Raw genomic sequence first — 20,664 nt, forward strand, 5'->3', positions numbered from 1 at the left:
AGGAAAAGACTAACTGGGTTTGTTTTATTGCTTCCTAAACAGCCAAAGGGAAGGAAGAGCATACCTGGGGAACTGGCGCAGCAGCAAAGTGACACCCTGCTCCCGTGGCGCCAGCATCAGAGCGCTAATGGCCTCCGGCGGCAAAAGCGAGATTGGGTCATCCCACCGATCAACGTGCCAGAAAATTCGAGAGGCCCCTTTCCGCAGCAGCTGGTTCGGGTAAGGCAAAATAAGAAATAGAGATAATGGTAATTTTGCAGTGGGTCTAGTGAAGTCATAGGTGCAGTCCAAGCTCGTGGCATGGGAAGGCTGGTTTGAAGTAGGGGCTCTCTGTTCTTCCTTCCTTGTGCAGGAAAAGTTGCCTTTTACACGCTGCTGAAGCACTGCTTTTCTGAAGTGAATTGTCCCAGTTTTCCCTCCCCCAGCTGAACAGCAGCCTAATCGCCTCCTTCCAGCCAGTCCCCCAGGAGACGCCGGCATTGATGCCAAGATGGCACTTTGCCCACGCTCTCATCCAGAAAATGGCTGCAGGTGTAAAGCTGGGCTTGGTGACACCCAGCACTGAGGGGGTGCTGCATCCTTCCCTTCCTGCACCGAGTCGCAGTGCAGATGCGTGGCGGGGCTTGATGAGGTTGGCTGCCTGCCGCCGCAGATGGATCCCTCACCCTCTGCATGTTGCTGGTTTCTTTCTTTACAAGGATGATCACTGAGATCAAGTTTGCCCATGTGGTTTTCTGTGATGGTTTATTGGATGACAGGAAAAGAAAAAGAAGGGGAAAGAAGCCTTGACAGACTCCATTTGGTTGATATATTATTGCTATTGATAAGTGTTAGCAAAATACAATTACACATTGCTATTCCTCTTATGGGCGCTGGTTGTATTTTTTGGAGCAGTAGAAGGATTGTAAGAAAAGAATTCTCTGGCAGGCTTTTTCAGCTCTTCCCTTTGAAGAAAACGGTGACAATTACAAAATTTCAGAAATTATTTTGAGCAACAGTGGTGCGCATTGGCATCCCTTTTCAGGAAGTTCACCTAGTCATCTTGAAACAGTGCCTGGATTCAAATGAGTTGTTATCATTATCTGTTTCACACAAATTAGCTCAAACTCTTCTGCGCAACCAATGTCTGAGAGCACACAAGGAGCTGGCTGAGTCCTTTAGAAGTCCAGGTGAACTTTGCAGTGACTCTTGTAATGACTGAAGGTACAGGTGCTCAATTCACTGGGTATTAGGTACACTTGAATTGTTGGTGACATTTCTTTGTGTAATTAGGGAGATGTTACAAGGAATAATAATAATTTTTTTTTTAAAAAAGTACCAGGTGGCAAATGTTTTTGTGTCTGTCCTAGAAAAAGGAGCCTGCCAAGGAGTCACTATGTTCTTCAGTGCTGGGTAAGGAGTGACCTGTTAATGTTTTGTCCTAGCAAGTTGAAGAAATGTCTGAAGAGGAAAATTACTGAATGTGTCAAAATACTTCCATAAATCAGATTAATAATTTAGATTGATTCCTGAATTCCTGTGAAAAATAAGTGGGCTGCTTGCAAAATGAACTTATGCCCTGCCCCACTCCCTGTTGATTTCTTTTGGGTTTGACTAGACAGCAAGGACAACTTGGCACCACTGTGCCATGGCACATTTATTGATTTATAAGGACTGAAATCTCTGTGGCAGTTTTTATTCTTACAGTCTGGAGATAAAACAGGAGGCCTCGGGAATACAATACACCAGTATTAATGGAAGTGGCAAATGTTAAATTTTATTTAGGTACAGGAGAATTTATATTCATCACTTATACTACTGGTAACCTTGGAAAGGTAACCTTGGAAAGACAAACTCGCTGTTGGAAACAGAGGGCTCCCAGTTTGTCACAAAAATACGTTCCATTGTGGTTTTTAAATACAGATGCTAGAGAAAATACTGAAAAAAATGGGGTAAGAAAGTGAGAAATGATTTATAAAGTGCTGCTTTCCTTTTCTCCGGACATGCAGAAAGTATTGTAATGACACGGAAGAACATAGCTTTGTACAAATGGTGTAACTTGATTAAGCGTGAGAACCCCTGATGTTTCGGGCTTGGGTCAAGTTTCTTCTCATCTGCAGCAACTGGCCTACTTGCTGGCCCCTGAATATGAAGCTTGGGTGATTCCTAGCAGGAGTTACAGCTTTCTCTGTTAGGCTTTGCTCTTTAATTATCCAGAACAGGACAAACTGACGTCTTCAAAGACCAGCACTATCTGCTTATTTCCATCCACATAATCTTCAGATTGCCCTGGAGCATTCTGCTGTCTCCTAGATCTAGGTAACAGTTTTGATCTGATTTCCCATGCTTTTGCTCACTGGGCGCTGAATATTTTTGTGTCCATCTGCTCACAAACTGGAGCTAGAAGTGCACATGTGAAGTTACAGCACAAATCTCATTTGTATGGAAAGAAGTCTGTCACAGTTTTCTCTGCTAGTTTTTATAAAGTGTTCAAACTTAATGCCAGTTCCTGGGCACTGGACTTTTTGTGCTCTGGAGAGCCCTGCTTGTATTTCCATTTTATAGGTATAACTAATGGAAACCAGTCCCTCCATTATCATATCTTTGGTTCTGGTTACATGGAAGGAAAGGAAAGAATGTCATGAAAAATCTGAATACTAAAAAAAAAAAAAAAAAAAAAAAAAAAAAGCCCTACCAGAAGTACATTTTCATTGTACCACTTGCTGGTTGTGTTTTTATAGGTCAGACTAATTTGAAATGCATAGGCAAATCTTTTCGGTTCCCTCCTACTCCTGCTTCCTATTGTGAAGGTAAAAATTCCATTTTATGGAAGTTGATTAGTTACTTGTCAGTATTTTTAGCAAGGCTGTGCCTGAATGAAGTTTAAATTATAGCAAAGGTGAACGTAGCTTGATGGGAGTCACACACCTCGAAATGCAGCCCTATCTGGTTCAGCTGGGATCAACTGTAATTCTGTGCTCATTAAAGCATTTCATTCTGATAAAATACATTAAATGAAAAACTTTTAAAAAAATGTAAAAAGAAAGAAGTCACAACATTATTCCTGCCAAAAAAACCCTCTGTTAATTACAGGGTTTTTTCTTTCAAAGGAACATCCGTGTCTGTTCATATGCATCAACCACACTAACTAGGAAATGTGTTTAAGAAAAACAGTATGTAAAAAAAAAAAAAAATAGGAATTTGTGATGAGTTTCAGCTGCTGAAAAAAATCTGCCTCTAAATACAAATAACGGACCAGTTCTTCAGAGGTTGTAAATAAACATCTTATGTATAAGGTATAATTTTTTTTTATTGGTATCAGTGTTTTGCAAATTTTGGTTTTCTCTTCAAGCAGAAGAAAGTTATTAAATTTTATCGGTATATGCATATTTATTTTGCAAACATTTATGAAATTCTTGGTTTTAATTTCCTTGTGCTTCATTTCCACCTTTGTATTAGGAATAATATTTTACATGCTGTGAAATATTTTACTGTAGTGAGGATAATTTCATCACTAATTGTCAGGTACTCTCATTATTATAACTATGAGGTCCATAAAAATGCCTATTAAAAATACAAAAACAATATGAAATCCCTATCCTTCGCCAAGCAAATGACTCATGCAGGCACACTGATCAACTAAGATAGCATATTAAACAGTTGCTTCTTTGCTGAGTACCCTCTATTTTCTGATTCGTGCTTTTTAGCTACATGTGTAGCTAATTCTTAGTTATCTATTATCTAATTATCTATTAGCTAATCCTGTATTTCATCCTTTTTTTTAACTTCTAAAAGTTTCCTCAGTTTTGGGTCCACATGCAAGTCTCTAGCTTCTTCTGATGGAAATATTCTGGTAGTTTTAGAGGCTGAAGTCCTAGCCAATCTCACTGGGCTGTATGAAAAACATTCATTTAAAAGACAGAGGAGCAGCTTTTAGTCATGGCAAGCTTAGATAACAGGCTCCTGTATCAACCACTGCAATTGTATTCACCCTTAGGAAAGCTCCAAGCTTCCAGCTTCATCTCTAGGGTCTTTCTAGAGCTGTTATGAGCTGCCTGTCTCTAACTTGATCTGCAGTGACCCTAATTTTCCCAACTTGCCTGTGTCAAATCTGGAACTGAAACAGGTGAATTTTGCCTGTGAGATCTCTTACAATAAACAATTTGTTTGTTCTCATTACGCTGGCAAGAAAATCCATTGCGGATGACCAAAACGGAATCTCAGTGCCCTTACAAACTGCCTTGATTGCGTGCTACAGGCACAGCATGCTCCCTCATATCTGAACGCTGGTAATCTCAGACACAAGACTACTATAAATAATCTAATGTGTATAACAGGGAATAAGAGGGAAGGATGCATTTTATGTAAATTTAATCAGAAAGTCCTGAAGTGGTTTGGAAAGTCGGCGGAATATAATATACCTGAAGACTCTTGCGTTGCTTCTTAGCAGAGGTGCCATTGATTGGTTGGGTTTTGTGCAGCATGATGCATGTTAATGGAGCAGAGAGCTCTTTTCAGCATGCTGGAGAACCCCAGTGTTTTTGTGGATGGGTTTAGCACATGTTAAGCTATATGGTGAAGTCAGATATTTAATATGAAAAGAGTTGATAACAGAGTCTTGCCCTCCGCAGGCTATTTGGGTGCTGTAGCCTGTCCTAGTTCAGGAAATAGGCGTAGTGAGACAGTTCTCCAAAAGTCCAAAATCCCAGTGCTGGATGTGCCTGTAAGGTATACTGTGAAAATCCCCACTGTCATGGACTGTCAGCCCTCAATACTGCCATCTCCCTTGCTCATCACAGGTATTTCAGCATGCACCTTTGCACTGTTTTTAAATAGTTTTATTGTAGGAAATCCCTCATGCCTGCTGTATCAATGACGTTGCTTGCTGCTGTGAAATTGCAGTTCAGAATCCATTAACTTCCAGCTGCAAGACAGATGGCATCTGTCTGTGGTGAGAGAAGGTTTGTTGAGAAAAGGCCTCACAAATTCTTCCCCAAGGATGTCAGACCTCACTTCTCCTGAGAGAGACATGGACAGCCTTGATTACAAATAGGCCTAGATCTCCCTTGTTCTTTGTGGGAATAGGTGTTTCTTTTGCCTTATTAGCCACAAACAACAAAAAAGTGATGATTCTGGCTCTCAGTACATCTCATCTTTGGTACCCCTGTGAGCGTTATCGGCTGAAATTTGGAAATTAGGCATTTTGGACTCTATCATGGCAGCCAGAGAGAGAGAAAAAGGAGCAAGCCAAGAAGGTAGAGAGGAGATGGGCCATCATGCACACAGTGTTGCTCTGTAGAGCCACAGATTTCTTTGAAAGATGGATGAAGGATGGTGGATTGCAACAGCCCTTGGCTGTGATTTCATGACACAAACCAGCTTGAAACCAAATGGAGAAAGATTAGCAGAAAGATGTTTTATTAAGCACAGTCAGGTGTTGCTGTGTTCTCAGCTCTGGTATGAACTTGTCCCTTTTGAGCATGCATCCAAAGCAGGACTCTGCACACTTTGGATGAAAGGAGAAAGGAAAATGTTCTCTTGACACCTTCATTTGAAATTTTGTATAAACAGGCAGTTTAAAGCAGGTTCCTAAATACATACCACACTGTATATACTCTTCAAACTACATTCCTTTGTTTGTATTCTTCCTGGCATGTGAAGACTGGATGTCACCCTTAACTCTCCCATCATTTCACAGAAATAGCAAGCCAGATCCTGATGTGAATTCAGGCATCTCTGCCAAAGCTGGTGGGGCTACACCAGCGTATTCCATTTGGGAATCTAGGTCGAAGAAAGCAGATGCCCAGTGCTTTATGGGCATTACATGCATGCGCACACATAGCATTATGGATTGAAAAGTGCAGCTACAGCATAAATGCTCCATTTGAAATTCTCTTACAACAGCATTCAAGCCTATACTGTAATTATACATATTGTATTTCCTTGTATTCAGACCCATGGGGAATTTATATTGTCCTTGCTAAAGCCAGAGGGACTGAAGGGAAGCAGTCATTTAATGATTCAGCTGTCTTGGGCTCTATGATTTAATCAATCATATGAAAGAAATTTTTAGATTCTTTGTGTTTAGAGTTCTCTTGTCTGAGCAGAAAATGTTCCCTTTTTGAATTGCTTTAATAGCTGTATTTATGCAGCTGAAAGTTCCTTAAGAAATGAAAGTAAAATCAAATTGCTGAGAATGCCCAGATAATTTATCGCAGAATATTCAATTAGAATATATTAATATTTTAGATTTCCATCATTAATTTAATATTCAGAGATTTAATTTAGTCGTTGAATTGCTGTAGTGCCATGCGTGGGTAGATTGTTAGGCTGAGTGCTTAAAACACCTGCCACAAATGGGTGAATCTCACTTTGATTCCCAAGAGCATGAATGCCTTTCTACTGACATAAGTCTTGCAGTAAAAACTCAGACAGTAAATCTTGCCTGTGCTCTGCATTTTTCCATTATTGCAGAATGGAATAATACAATCTTCTAGCAGAAAGAAATGCAAGAGCCTTATTTATTTATGCATTCAGATCCAGACTGAGGGGGAATTCGGTGCCTTGTGGTTCTGAATATGTTGGTATGTTACTGAAGAATTTTATTTTGCCAGCCCAGCTTTGTTACTTACTCAAGGAGAACTGTTGAAAATGAGGTTGGGGTTTTAAGGTGATTGACACTTTGCGGACAAATATCAAGGAACTCCCATTGCCCAATTCAGCTAAAAATACTTCCCTTGAGATTTTGCCGTTTTCCAAAATGCTTTGGGAATAGTAATGTAAGCGGGAAAAAGACCCACTAAATCCTAAAATGCCATGCAATTTGGAAGTGATAAATTTTCCATGAAATATAGTCCCAATAGCTTAAAAAAAAAAAAAAAACAGATTTTTAATTCCCACACAGCATAAAACCTGAGGTTCTCTAACACCATTGGCAGCAATGAGACTCTGCTCCCATTCAGATCAAGAAGCGTCAGCATAAAATTTCAGAAGCATCAAAATTCATTGATAAGATTTAAATGAAATCCTAGGATGATACGTTTTTGGTTGATTGTTCAGGTGCCATTGTTACAGGAGCAGTGGTTGTGTTTGGTACGTTGTGTCTTAAAACTTATAGCCATGTATATGTATGATCATCTAGTGGTACAGATCCTGGTCAGACTCGTGCTTACATACATTCCTAAAAAGCAAAGGCAACATGTAACTACTAATATTGCAAGCATGAAAACAGAGATGTTATGAAGAGTGAAGGACAGTGAAAATTTGGGGTACAGTCAGTGAAACAGAAAGGGTAGCCAGATAACAGACCTTTGGTCTGACATCACATATGATGTTTTAACCTGTTTTGCAGTCATTCAGAATCTCCAGGGTACAGCAGAGAGGGATACACTAATAGCTGTTTGTGACCATAACACCAACTTCTACTTTAAAAAAAATAAAACAAAACCTGCAATTTAGATCTATACAGTCTTTGCTTTTCCATACGGGGCTGATCTTTTCAACCTGTTTGCATAAGTGAGGGCGGTCTATGTCTCACAAATAAAAAATCAAGTCTGAAAGGGAGAGAGACTCTATCCAAGATCACAGAGGTATTGTCACAACCATGAGCAACATTCTCCAGGTATCAGCATCTGGTCCTGTCCTTGGGTTATTAGAAAAATCTCATAATGGATTCAGGTTTTATTGAGTATTCAGAAATCTTTTCTTGATGGTTATATTCAGTCACTGTGTTTCATGTCTGAGTTCAGCTGCAAGGTCTGCACATCTGGTCTGCTAATGTACAGGGATGCAAAGGTGCTTGTCCGCCGCCATGCAGGGACTAAGCAGCAGCTCTCTTTCCCTGCTTGCTCTCAGTTGATTACACAACCCCCATCTAGCCATTACCTTTTAGCTCCTGCTCTGAGTTCACCTAGAGAACAGAAAAAGTAGGAAGCACAGAAGGATAAGTACCCCTCACCTTGAACTGTCGTACCAGCCATACTGCAAAATAGTTCATCAATCACTCCAAAGAGTATTTAGCTGTAATACCCCATTGCACATATTGCAGCATATCATTACATCCCCATCCTCTACAGAAAGTGAGATAACTGTAATAGCCGCTCAGTATGGCTGTCATTATGTGTAGAGGCAAAGGCAGGAAGGCATAGTCAGAGCTAATGTACACAGCTCACAAAAGCTATTGAAAATCTGTAAAGACAGAGGGTACACAAAAACAGTGGGTTAATTTGCTAAGAAGATGATTTGGGCTTGCTTACGCCTTTTCCAAAGAATAATAATAATAAAACTAAGACACAAACAAAGACTTGCAATCTGCCTCTCTGCTTCAATAGTTCATTATTTAACACTCATCACCCACGTTAGTAATAGGTTACTGTGGGACGAGGCTTCCTTGATAGAGTCCCAAAGACGTAGTGGGGGCTGTGTGGGTGTGAGTTTGGATTTGCAGAATGATGGTGCAGATATAACCTCGACAGATAAGCTGATGCTGAAATTCACTGTTTTAAGCTGGAATAAGATATGAAGGAAAAAAAAATCCACACTTTTTCTTTCCTTACTATTGCATATGTTCTCACTAGTCTGCACTGCTGAAGAATTAAATTCAGTACCCTGGAATTTAAGATACCAGCTTTTAAGATTTTAGAGAATTTACTCTTGGGCTAATTTTAAGCTTTCACTGCTGCAGTTAATTGTTTTATTTATAACAGCTGAGATTTTCAGAGATAAAGGTGTCACCGGCTAAATCCTTTCTCAGCTATGTCTGATGCAGACTGATGAGAGGTGTAAGCCATGACTAGATTGGGGAGCAGCAAAGAGTGGATGTGCAGCAGTTTACTACGGTTTTGTTAAAGGCTTAATCTCTTTGCTATTTCTGTTTTCCATTGCTCTTACCATATTTTTAATAATGACCATATTTTTAATAAGATTCATATTTGCTGCTAATTTCCTTAATTTAAAGGACATTTTCCTCCTAGCTGAACAGTTAGACAACTGAAAAACAAACAAACAAAACCTTGGATTATATTAAGGGAAACATTTTGCCCAAGGCAGTTTGGGTATATGCAGATGGTACTGAACATTTTGGCCAATGTTCAGCAGAGATTTTAAGTACGTGCCTAAATTTGAGCCTTTACATAGTTCCAATGTCTCTTCTGAGTCTATTTAGTGACTGAAAGCTGAGGACACGAGTAGTGCCTTACTGGATTAAGACCAAGCATTCAGTGTTATGCAGCACCAACCTCTTTGGCCATCTCTATAGTTTTCCTGACAATCCCTGTGTTATTTACATTTCTGTGCATGGACTGCAGGCATACAGAGGCCATGCTTCCAGATGTGCACACCCGTCCAAGCCTCACATATGCTATGCAAGTGTATTCCTTTCTGTCTAGCAGACACCAAGCCAGGAGCCTGCCCTGAAAAGCTAGCCAGCAGGCCTCAATTTCATACTTTGCGGAACTTGGTTTCATATTTTTGGTACTAGTTAAAGAGAGATGAATTTCTCTTCACCCCACGAAACACAAGAAAGTTGTGCATCCTCTGAAAGCCCCTGCGGTTGCTTTTCAGATTGAGTTCAGCCTTGCAGAGGGCAAGGATTGGCTGCAGGTGCAACAGATTTAGTCCTCCTCTCAGGGGAGGATTGAGGTGTTCTTGACTACGGCTGACCTAAAACTGTGGGTATTCTGCAGAAAAAGCCTCTAGGAAGAGCAGGGACTGTTTGTCCTTCATTAAGGATGAGGGAGAGATGCTGGCAAAGGGCTTCAAGGTGAGTGAATGTGCAGAGTGTGGTGCAGGGTTCAGCTACAAGAGGCTAGAGGGGAGAGCAAAGTTGCTCTGGCCAAAACTTAAATGTCTTGTGTGAAAGAGAGCAAGCTAGCTAATGAGCGGGTAGAAACTGATAACAAGGCTTTGGTGTTATTTAATAGTGATGGGGGGCTGCTGAGCATGGACCTAGCCTTGCACACCCCTGGTGCCACCCCACCAGCGATTGATCACATCTTGGGTATGAGACGGTGGGAGCCCTGTGTGGGACGGGGCTGTGCTTCGGTGCAGGCTGTGATTCCAGTGAGAGGATGTTTTAGAGCGCTTTCCCATAAACGTGTGTAAAGGGTCTTCTCCCTGCTTCAGCTCTATGCATGATTTTGGGGATATATATTCTGGGTTATATATATAACATCTAGAAGTAAAAAGGAAAGTCATGCAGCATGTTCAGTCTTGCCATAACAAACCACCAGGGTATGGCCAACCCCTGCAAAGCTTCACCTGAGCATTTCTGCTTTGGGCATTGGGTTTTGGAGTCCAGCACAAAGCCTCTATGACTGGAGTTATAAACCCACAAAACTGAAAGTTTATACTGGAAACATTAACAGAGCTTTAAATGCTGTAGTGCTGGCAGACATTACAAGGACAGTTCACCTTCCGGACATCTTTTTTCACTTGCGATCTCTGCTCATTTTAATCAAAATATTAAATGACCTGAGGAGGTGTTTGCACCTGTACTTGGTTTTACAGCCCTGCTAGGCTGTTTTGCAGTTGACTTACTTGATTTGTGCTTCGAGGCTTCGTGAGCTGTAACATTTACTTAAGCAAAGTAACTAATTTTATTGTCATAAAAAGTGGGGTGGTTTAAGGTAGAAGAAATACTGGGCAGGCTTGTTGTTTCTGTCTGTGAAATGAAAGGCATGGGTGACAGTGTGAGAAGGTTGGATATGGGGCCAGTACTTTCCCTGTTGGAGTAATTGGCCACACGTGGTCCTCCAACCCCTCTGTTATGGGAAGCGGTAAAGCTGCGGCTCGCTGTGTGCCCCACTCAAAGAATTCAGGGAAAATGGCCGATCTGCTGTATTTCCAAGCCACCGTTGAAATTGTGGCAGCTAAAAGGCAGTGTTTCTGCACACACTGTAAGCTATTTGGAGTTATTTCAGAAGTAACAGCGCTGGAAGGAAGCATATTAGGAGAGAGGGGGAAAGAAATTAAGATTAAGGATCCTAACTAAAAAGTGTTGCTGGTTATTCCGCAGCTCTCTCAATGGATTTCAAAGAGTTGGAAAGCAAAAATAAATGTTTGGCCATCTTAATGTTTTCAGTGGTGTGGTTTGTAGTGAAATGATGACACAATTTACTTACCAGTAAATGGCATTCAGCTGCATCTAACAAAAAGAAATTAGAGTAGAAACATCAGACATCATCAGAACATAAATCTTTAACGGAAGATTATAGCTGTTATTTATTATTTGAAAGCAAACAATTGAGAAGCAAGGTGGCAGTTTTCTTTCAGTGATGGGAAATGCACCCTCTATTGTCTCCGTGAAAAAAAAAAAAAATAATGCACCAAAGCTTTTGCATTCAGCTTGATGGCAAAAACACTATTCGTTAGCATCTGTTTTTGCAGGGAAACTCCTGTTAAGAGAAGAATTTAAATATTGGAGGAAACATTTCCAACAACTGTCTAGGTTTACTGAGTATTTTTCAGACAGCGTTATGTTTATGGTACAGATTTTTGTATGCTAAAGGAAAAGGCAATTCAAAATTTATGAAACAGCTGCTGTGCCTTTTGAGCACCTAAGGGACAGAGTGACACAACATATATGTATTTCTGAAGTCATTAAAAGACAAAAAAAAAACTTTCTATTATTCCTTTTGAACCATAACCCACAGTATCTGCAAGTATTAAAATGTTTTCTTATAATTTTTTAATTAGACATGAATACAAAATTTAACATTCAGGTATAACATGCTATTAGGAAATCAGCTCTTTTCTTCTTTCTGTATCCATCCAGTTGTTAAAATGTCCCCCTCCTTTTCTTTTTTTTTAACCTCTTGTTCCTAATGAGACTTCCTCCTTCTCCCCACGACTCTTTATGTAAGCAACCTTAGCTCTTGATTAATCAGTAATTAGGGAAGGAGTCATACTGATTTCAAGCCTCTAGTATCATACTCTCAAAGTGAAACTCAAGACTAAAATCTAAAGGAAAGCTGTAGTGTCAATATTATGCTATGTCTGAGCATATGATGGCAAAATCATATCAGAGTCAGACCGGGCAATATCTATTTATACAGGCGCAAACCTAAGCTGCTTAATATGAGGTGTAACATCATCATAATTCTCTTAGCTGCTTTCCGCACGCACTCCCCGTTATTGCCTGTTTTTGTCATGATCAGCATTCAATATTACAGCTTAAAGTTTACTATGCCCTCTGTCATTGCAACTGACACGTACTGTTTCACTTCACTTTGTATTTGCGGAGCAGTTAGGGTCTAATTCAAAATTTAATGAGCCCTCATTAACCTCAGTGAGCTTTGGATCAATCCCTTGTAGTCTAATATTGTAATAATGCCAGGGTATTATGGAGTTAAAAGCTACCATACAGTGGTCTGAGGATAAAGTCACGGCAGGCGTGCGGCTTAATGGGGTATTAATTGGATAGAGGGTATTCATAAGTACAGAGCACTGAGTGTGTATATTGTTGAAAGAACAGAATAACTGCTGAGTGGTGTGATCTTGAAGTAAGGAAAGCCTGAGTTTCCCTTTCCATCGGTCTTTACTATAATTGTGCATCGGGCATTTAAGGAGTTAATCCAGATTGGGGAGAGTTTTCTGCCTGGGTTAATGGATGTTGTAATTGACAATTCATCTTCTCTGGTAATCCTGTTCTGAAGTTCTGCCCACATTGGCTGCATCAGAACTGTTCCTCAAGAAGCAAAGTACTCTCACAAAGGTGGTAGTGTTGGAAAGGATTCATCAAAAGGAGCTGCTAATTACACACAACAGCTTTTTCATTTCCCTTTTTCTTCTCTGGGATAAGGTGCTTTCAACACATCATTTAAAATAATGCAAAATGTTGTGTTGTCTGAGCTCTTGAAGACGGTACACCTGCTGTAAGCAAGGCAGGCTCTGCATTTCTATCAGTGCTCGGAATACTGCCTTCGGGCTGTGCTGATGGAAGCCCTGCACCAAGGCACGTCAAAGCAGTCCATATCAAATATTTTATTCTGCTTTCTGCTTTTCACTCTGTACAGATTTAAATATATATGTCTTGGAGATGATATATTTATTAAGAGGCACAAATGGAAGGAACCGGGGCCAGGCTGTTGAGAAGGTAGGAGAAGGTTGCCCGTAGTGGGACTGTAGGTGGACCCACTCTCCGGACCCATTTTGCTGCAGCCTTCCCGTAGTTCTTCACACAAAATTGTACTTACTTCTCCCATAGCTGCCCCAAAACCCTCACCCAGAGCAGGGCTCGTTCACCGAGCATCCAGCAGCCTCGAGCGGAGGCAGAGCTTGCCCCTGCCTGCAAAGACAGCAGAGACACAGCCTGCCTGACTCCATCGCAGCACTCACATGCTCTGCCCAGACAGGCACACGAGCACTGCAGTACCTTGTACCTTGCAGGGGATGGGAAGACAAATACGTTCCTGTGTTTCTTTGTGTCAGGAGCGCTGCGATGATGGAAGCTACATCTGTACCTCAGGCGGTCTGCGGGGGAGCGTCGGGCAAAGCACAGAATCAATCCTCGTTGATTTAGATTCCCTTATGGGCTGATGGGAATCGGATAGCTGGGTGCATTAGCAAATCCTGTCTTATGCCCAGATTCCTTTAATGTGTGGATCTCTGACGCTCAGGACCATTTTCCACTACTGTGCTCTGTCAGGTGATAAACCCTTAGGATAAAGAAAAACAGAAGGTAGCAATGGTGGTTCTTGTCTTTTTATACTGTTTTAGATCTTTAAAGGTAAAAGCCCTTGAAAGAAAAAGCATAGCAGCTTGGACTATCTGTGGAGCAATTCCAGCATCCCAGTTCCTCCCAGTAACACGGGCTGATGCAGACCTCTGTGGACAGGGTTGATCCCCCTGTGGCTCATCAGCTGTCCAAACCTACCTGGGCCTGGCAAAAGGGAAAAAAAAAAAAAAAAGATCTAAAGCCAGGGAGGGCAAGAGGGGCCAAACTTCCTGGCACAGCTGTGCAAAGCAGTGAGCGATGCAAGTGCTCAGCATCCCCACAGGTGGTTGAGCATCCAGCACCATTTCCTCTGTCCCGAGGACACCAGGTCACAGCTTGGTTCTGGTCTCAGCCTGGTTCCAGCAGGTTTTGCTGTCCCGGCTTCGTGGCCAGGACACCAGGCTGCTGCTGCCTGGTGGTAGCCAATCTCATGTGTGCAGCAACTGAGGGGTTTTGTTAATTTTCACATCTTTCCATCGGGGTGGAGGACTGATTCCTTTCACTCATTTAGCCTAGACATTCTCTGCATGCCTTGCTTTTTTAAAGAGCTATTCCTTTCCTTCTGTGAAGCCACAGATGTAACAAGTCCTGTCTTTCCCCCATGCAGCCAAATGCTTTTCCCTTTGGGCTGGTGACAAGTAGCTTTTTCTCCATATAGCTAGGGAAAAAAAAAAAAAAAAAGAACAATCACGTATGTAACCATTATAGAAATGTTTTTCTGGGAACTCCCAATGTATGCTAGCTCCAGAAGACATGTCCCAATTATATTTTATTTTTAAGCAAAAGGCTGTATAGTAGCAGTCTCTGGAATACATGTGCCAGTTTATGGTTCTCAGCACCAGTTCTTGCCTATCCCAATCCCATCTGTGAAACAGGCTTGAACATATATTCTAAGAAAGACGAGGAAATTCTGCTTGATTTGGTGCTGTCCTTTTATTCTTCAATTGGTTAAGCAGCTGCTAAAATGACCTTTCTCTCTGAGCTGTTCTGCAATGCTCTTTCTTCCCCTCCAGAACAATGCTGTAGCCTACATTCCTGCCTTCCTCTTCAATGTCTTCTGACATTCCTTGTGCCCTCTGTGCACTTGTCTCCTGTTCCTCCATTTGGTGGTCTTATCTGCTTCTGTCTTCACACTTCAATTTTTGCTGTTGTGCAGTCCTGGGAACATTTCCCTGTGTGCATTCTCCATCTCAGATAGCATCGATCCTGCTGCTCAGCCATTCAAAACCAGTTGGTCATAGTCCCTGAGAGCTGTGAGGTCAGCCAAGTCTTTAGTTCTTGCACTTACAGTCTCCATTTGTACTTCATTCCAAATCTTTCTTTACACGCATCAGCGTAAGAAATATTGAAAAATAATAGTAATAAAAATTGAGTGGACTTGTGATGTCTTTGGGAATTGAGCATGTAAATATAGTGCAGTCTATGATGAAACCTTGAGAATTCCCATTGTCATCGTTCCTTGAAATTAAGTACCAGTTAAATGTCCCAGTTACAATATTCTTGAGAGGTTGCTGTATTTTCTTACAGGACAGCACGGGTGGAAGTGTGGACATTTTGCAGCTGAGGATATTGCTTTAAGGATTGAATCAAAGTGTGGGAGATTTCATTAATCTTTTTCATTCAGCCATTCTGGTTGAGTTCTTTTTTTTTTTTTTAATTTATAATTACATATCTATGTGATTGAGAAAGTTGTTTATTCATTCAAATTGATGATGAATGATCAAGAAGAAAGTATGGACAGGATGCTTTTAGAGCCTTTCAGCCCTGTAGTTGTAGCCACTTAAACTGATAGCTTGCACTGGAAAATGGAATGCGAATCAGAGAAAACATGGGAAATAATAGGAGGAAAATGCAGAAGCCATTTCTGATGAGTTATATTAAACCCAAAGATCTTCCACTTCATAGAGAAATTATTTAAGTTTCATGCAGCTTTTGAGATTATGACAAGCTGAACAACTTGTTCTGGCTTGGTGCTCAAGCGCCATATGGTACTACTTCAGCAATTTGATGTGATATTATGAATAAGAGTGTATGAGTAGTGAAATGTTTTGGGTTTTTGTATCATATTGGCCTTCTGCAGTAGACATTAAAAATGAATTCTGTTCAGAGTAAGAGAAGGGGAGAAGGAAAAAAAAGACCTGCAGGTTTCAATAGCATAATTGCAGCAAGCAAAGGGAGAATGAATTTGTGGTGATTAGGAAACCAGTTGCTAACAGAATCCTTTGGACAGGTGGGAACTATCCATATTCTGCTTTCCTTTTAGGTGTTCTTTGCTATAATGCTAATGTTGTCTTCGAAGAAAACTCCTTGTGTGCTGGTTTCTGTGTTCGAGTCTAGGGATTTGCAAATAATAATTGCTATGAAAGTGGAAGTTAACTCTCTGTAAAAATAAAATTATGAGATAATCATGTAATCTCAGACAAGTATTTGAAAATGATGGTCAAGACAAGATAAAATCCTGATTTGCTTATTTGAAGAAGGGTCATCGCTATTCCTTATGCTACTCTTGACTAGTGATAGGAAGTTCTTCCCTTACGTCATGTTGCAAAAGCAGTTCTTGGGGAGCAGAAAGTGAATGTGACTGCTGAATTTTTGAAGTAAGCTATCTTGTATTTATTAATTCTCTTGACATATGTAGTATGCATGCATGGTACAGTTTATACATTCATTCCTCGTGTGGTTTAGGTAGTGCCATAAATTGGACTTGCAAGTACCTATATAGTGCACAATTGATGAGGCTTTGCCAATATTCTGCATAACTGTAGCATCTTGTTGTTGAGATTTCAGAGAAACTGTAAAACCTGCAAGAGGAGCTGTTAATAGATGGAACCCTAGTTTTCTATTTGCAATTCATGGTCACTTTCCATTATATATAACCCTTTCACAAAGCAATTCTGAAGGACTCTACAGCAAATAAGTATACCAATTCAACCTATAGGTAAATTGAGGTTCAGATGAATTAATGGACTTACCAAGGTCCCAGGTACTAGCGGCTGGCCTAGGAGAAGATGGAAAGTCGGGTATAATTTGCAGTTAGTGATCCGTACGAGTGTTTTAACAGTCAGCAAGTATTGAACTCTGTACGCATAACAAAAGCAATTTCTGAATATGTGTTATAAACCAGGATGGTTTTGATGCAATTGTTTCTGTAAACCATGAATCTGATAGTGCTGGTAGCAAGACATGGTGAATGAAGAGGACCGTGTCAGGACATGGTTCTGCCTTGGGATGTATTAGTGCCAGCCCTAGTGAGCCCAGAGGGGATGAGACAGGACTGGGCTGCCATTACAGGTCTGCTGGGAGGAATCCATGGCAGGTGGAGGGGCTGTCTGAGGATCCACAACTTCATTCTTTCAGCAGGTCAAGACCTTCCAGCTGCAGGAGAGAGATCAAAGCTAGGGCTTTGACCTGACAGCTTGTGGGATATCGATATTGAGTAATTTTATCTTCTGCTCTCAAATATCCTTTCAAATGGACAATAACAACAAAACCATGACATACACAGAAAAACAACAAGGGCTTCCAGCCTGTCCTGAGCAGAGACCCTTGACGCGAGGTTGTGTGTCAGCCCTGGTCAGGTACCGCTAAAGGCAGATGAGCCCGGGGCTATTGTTGTTGCTTTTGAAGTGCTTGCTCTGAAGCAACAGAAAGGTCTCCTGACCCTTGGGGTGTAAAGGAGCATTTATCACATACTCACCAAGACCTTGATCTCTGTGTCAGTTGTGAAGGAAGGAAGAAGGTCAGTTCTGTGGGCAGCAGGACGGATGCTCCTCCAACTTGGCAACAAAGGCTTTGACAAGTGCACCCCTGTTAAATGATGGAGTTGGGCCACCCTTAACCCAGACAAGCAAGAGGAATCTCCTGTGTATTACTGCCCTCACAGATTCCTCAAAATAATTGTTCTTTGCAAGGTTTAGTTTCCTCACTATGCAGTTGACAACTAATATAGTCATTTTTTATTTTTTTTCTTTGGAGGGAGAGGGAGTTTTAAAAAAAAAAAAAAGCTGAGAGCAAATTTTCAAATCTCGGCATGCAAGCTCTTGTGGAATCTTGTGTGTGAAGCTTTGCACAAAACCTATAGGATGGGTAGGGAAACGTGGTCAGTGAAAACACAAGTGACTGGTTAGATTGCAGAACTGATCACTTGAGTGTTTAATGGGATGATGGAATAAGCAGTTGTACTAAATGCGTGCCTTGAAAATTTGGCCCTAAGTTTCTTAGTCCGCATTACAGCTGGAGTAGGAGAGTTTTAATGGACAAATGCTGCTTTGAACACAAACTGTTCATGTGGATAAGTGTCTATTTTTAAAGAAAAATAATAATTTTCAGGCAGTAATTTCTGGGTTTGTCATGTCTGGGTGTTTCCCTGAATTTGTTTTTCAAATGGCTTTTGGTTCAGAATAGAGTTTTAGTTTATCATGTGCATAGTGCCTCCACGCCACAGAGCTGACTGGCTTTCACTGGCTGTTTTGCATTGGTTTTCTCCTCTGAGGTTTCCTTTCTTCTTGTCTTAATATATTCCCAGTTGGAATTGAGTTTCTGGAAAAGAAAAAAAAAAATCTGCATTGCTGCAGTGATTTTTAGCAGTTGTATCCTTTTATGCATCGTTCTCACACAGTGTGAACATTTTAACCTTTTCTTAATTATTAGCATTTCCATTCCCGCTGTTCATTAATCTACGCTGGGCAAGGACCATGATGTGTCACCCAGGGATGCTGCAGCAGCAGCCGCTCAGCTCTTGCTCTGTGGAAGTCTCCACCTACAGAGATTTTCGTGGGGCATCTCCTGTTTCCCTTTTGAAGTCTGAACTTAAAACTGATTTATTTATTTTGTAATGGATAGGTTGGCTTGCTGTCCTGGTGAGTTATCTCCTTTTCTTAAGCTCTTTGAAGCACTAGATATGCTAAAATGTTGTATAAATCCAAGTAGCTCTTACTGCTCTTGAGTAGTAAACGGTGCATAGCGTATTCATAATACAAGTACACAAAACCAATTGCAGCTGAATTATGGCTGACACCTGGTAAAATGTAAAATGAGGAATTGACAGAAATTAAGCAGTAAATTTTCTAACAAGTTTGAGGTCCAGCCTCTCTTCCTATGGCTCCAGTTCTCACTTGCAAATTGAATTGTGGGTGAATCTATAGCTTTAGCTGCCTGACTTTTGTTCTCAGATATTTAGTAGTACGTGGTTTCAGACTGCAATTCACAATTGAATTGCAGACGCAAATGCTGTCGATGCTGAGAGAGGCTAAATGACTTGGAAAAAGTCAGAAGGGAAACCCAGGGTGTATTTAAGAACTGAACCAAATCTCCCAAATCACCTAGTGTAATCCCCCACTGCCTTACCTGTTTTGTGTTTGCTCTGGAGCTGTTAAGGTATTGATGGTGGTAACTTTTAAGCAGAGCTTATAGGAAATACTCATCAAATCTAGTTTTAAAAATAAAATTAAACCAAATTGAAACTTAGTTTGTGTTTCACATTCACATTATCATTGTTACTGATGTATTTTTCATAATGAACAAAGGTCTGAGTGTTCAAAATCTGACAGTATTTTGGCTGAAATTATTAAGATTCTATTTTTTACACAGGTTTTGTTCCATTTTGCATTGCTTTTCTGCAGATAAAGGTAAAGCCCAGTTTCTCAAGATCTGTTCTTTAGAACACAGTTGTGTTGTGCTCCTGAAATATTAACTGGTAACTCTCGAATTCATTCAACCTCAGCTTTCTGAACTACGTATAGTGAAAATGCAACCACTTTCTTCTTGGTGAGAGCATAGTACTTAAAAATGTTCAGAAGTCCAGGTCTGGACTAACAGTGCTGCTTCTGATGTTTACGATAAAGCTTTAATAGCACTTTTGAAATCTTCATATGCAAAACAGTAGCTCTAAACTAAACAGGAATGTCATCGCATAAAAACAAGGCAACCTGCAGTATGATCGAGAGAGTAATTTTTCCTTGTTCTGCCCAGCATGGTTACAGCTTTCATACTTCACTTTTAACACTTTACTGCTTGCGTCAAAGCAAGAAGCATGTATTCCCTGCCACCGCAAAATGATTTCCGTACCGTCTCATAACTTTGTCCCGCTCCCTCCTGCATGGAAACGCTGAAAGCTCTACTTGAATCCAAACGCACTCTTTAATTTCCTTAAGATTTATCTGCAGCCAAGGCGTATTTGAACAGCTTGCCGCGTTCACGGCTTCGCTATGTTTTGAACATGTTGCCGTGTTTGGATGGCAGGAGGTTAAGAGAAGATAGCACCGCTCGGATGCGTGCTGTCGTTGGAGAGGTGCTGTTTGACCTTTAACTCCTTGTTTTCATGCCTGATGTGCGGTGCTGTTGTGCATATGTAATGATATCAGCTGTGTGCTAGTAAAGCAAAAGGATTTTAAAAATTCCTAGTAGCTGGGAGACAGAGAGAAAAAATGTGAATACTGGGAAAACATTGGTTTTCTTCAGTGGCTGCTTCGACTGCACCTGCCAGTGGGTGCTAACAGGGCTTTGTTCACTTGACTGAACATTCCTCAGAGGAGTTTTGGGGCCAAGGCTCCACTCTTGCCAATGGTTTCTTTCTCCTCTTTAATTCATTAATTAGCAGCTATACCTGTTTACAGACTTAAGCGTGGGAGAGCTTTTATCAGCATGTCACCATGTGAAAAGTCATGGTGTTCTCTTGATCACGGTTAGAAACATCTGACCAGAAAGTCTACAGCATTTCAGGACAATGTGTGTGACTCATGAAAGTGAGCAGTTGACGGCGGTGCTATTGAAAAAGTCAGTCCAGGCATGTTTTCTCCAGCATAATTTCCCAATTCTCAGATATTTGAAAGTCAAAAGATTTATTACTTTTATCCATGGAGTATTTAAATCCAAGCTTGTGTTCTCGAATGTTTTAATTCAGTCACTTGGTGTTGCTGCAAAATACAGAACTGTCACTGGATTCCAAGTAAGGATGGTTGGGAGTACGTGGT

At 40.8% G+C, this 20,664-nt stretch overlaps 1 protein-coding gene across 6 annotated transcripts in view; it reads left to right on the forward strand.

The window, feature by feature from the left end:
- CDH4 (cadherin 4) overlaps positions 1–20,664 on the forward strand; it is a 657,011-nt gene that overhangs the window by 497,803 nt on the left and 138,544 nt on the right. For 5 of the 6 annotated variants that reach the window (XM_040575638.1, XM_040575636.1, XM_040575637.1 and 2 more), the window contains one exon: positions 43–219. In XM_040575638.1, the coding sequence (XP_040431572.1) occupies positions 43–219 (177 nt within the window). Of the gene's footprint in view, positions 1–42; positions 220–9,634; positions 9,740–20,664 lie in introns of those variants that run through there. The other variant, XM_040575641.1, reaches the window with a different exon arrangement.

The sequence above is a fragment of the Cygnus olor genome, chromosome 16 (genome assembly GCF_009769625.2).
Source record: "Cygnus olor isolate bCygOlo1 chromosome 16, bCygOlo1.pri.v2, whole genome shotgun sequence".
Classification (NCBI taxonomy): domain Eukaryota; kingdom Metazoa; phylum Chordata; class Aves; order Anseriformes; family Anatidae; genus Cygnus; species Cygnus olor.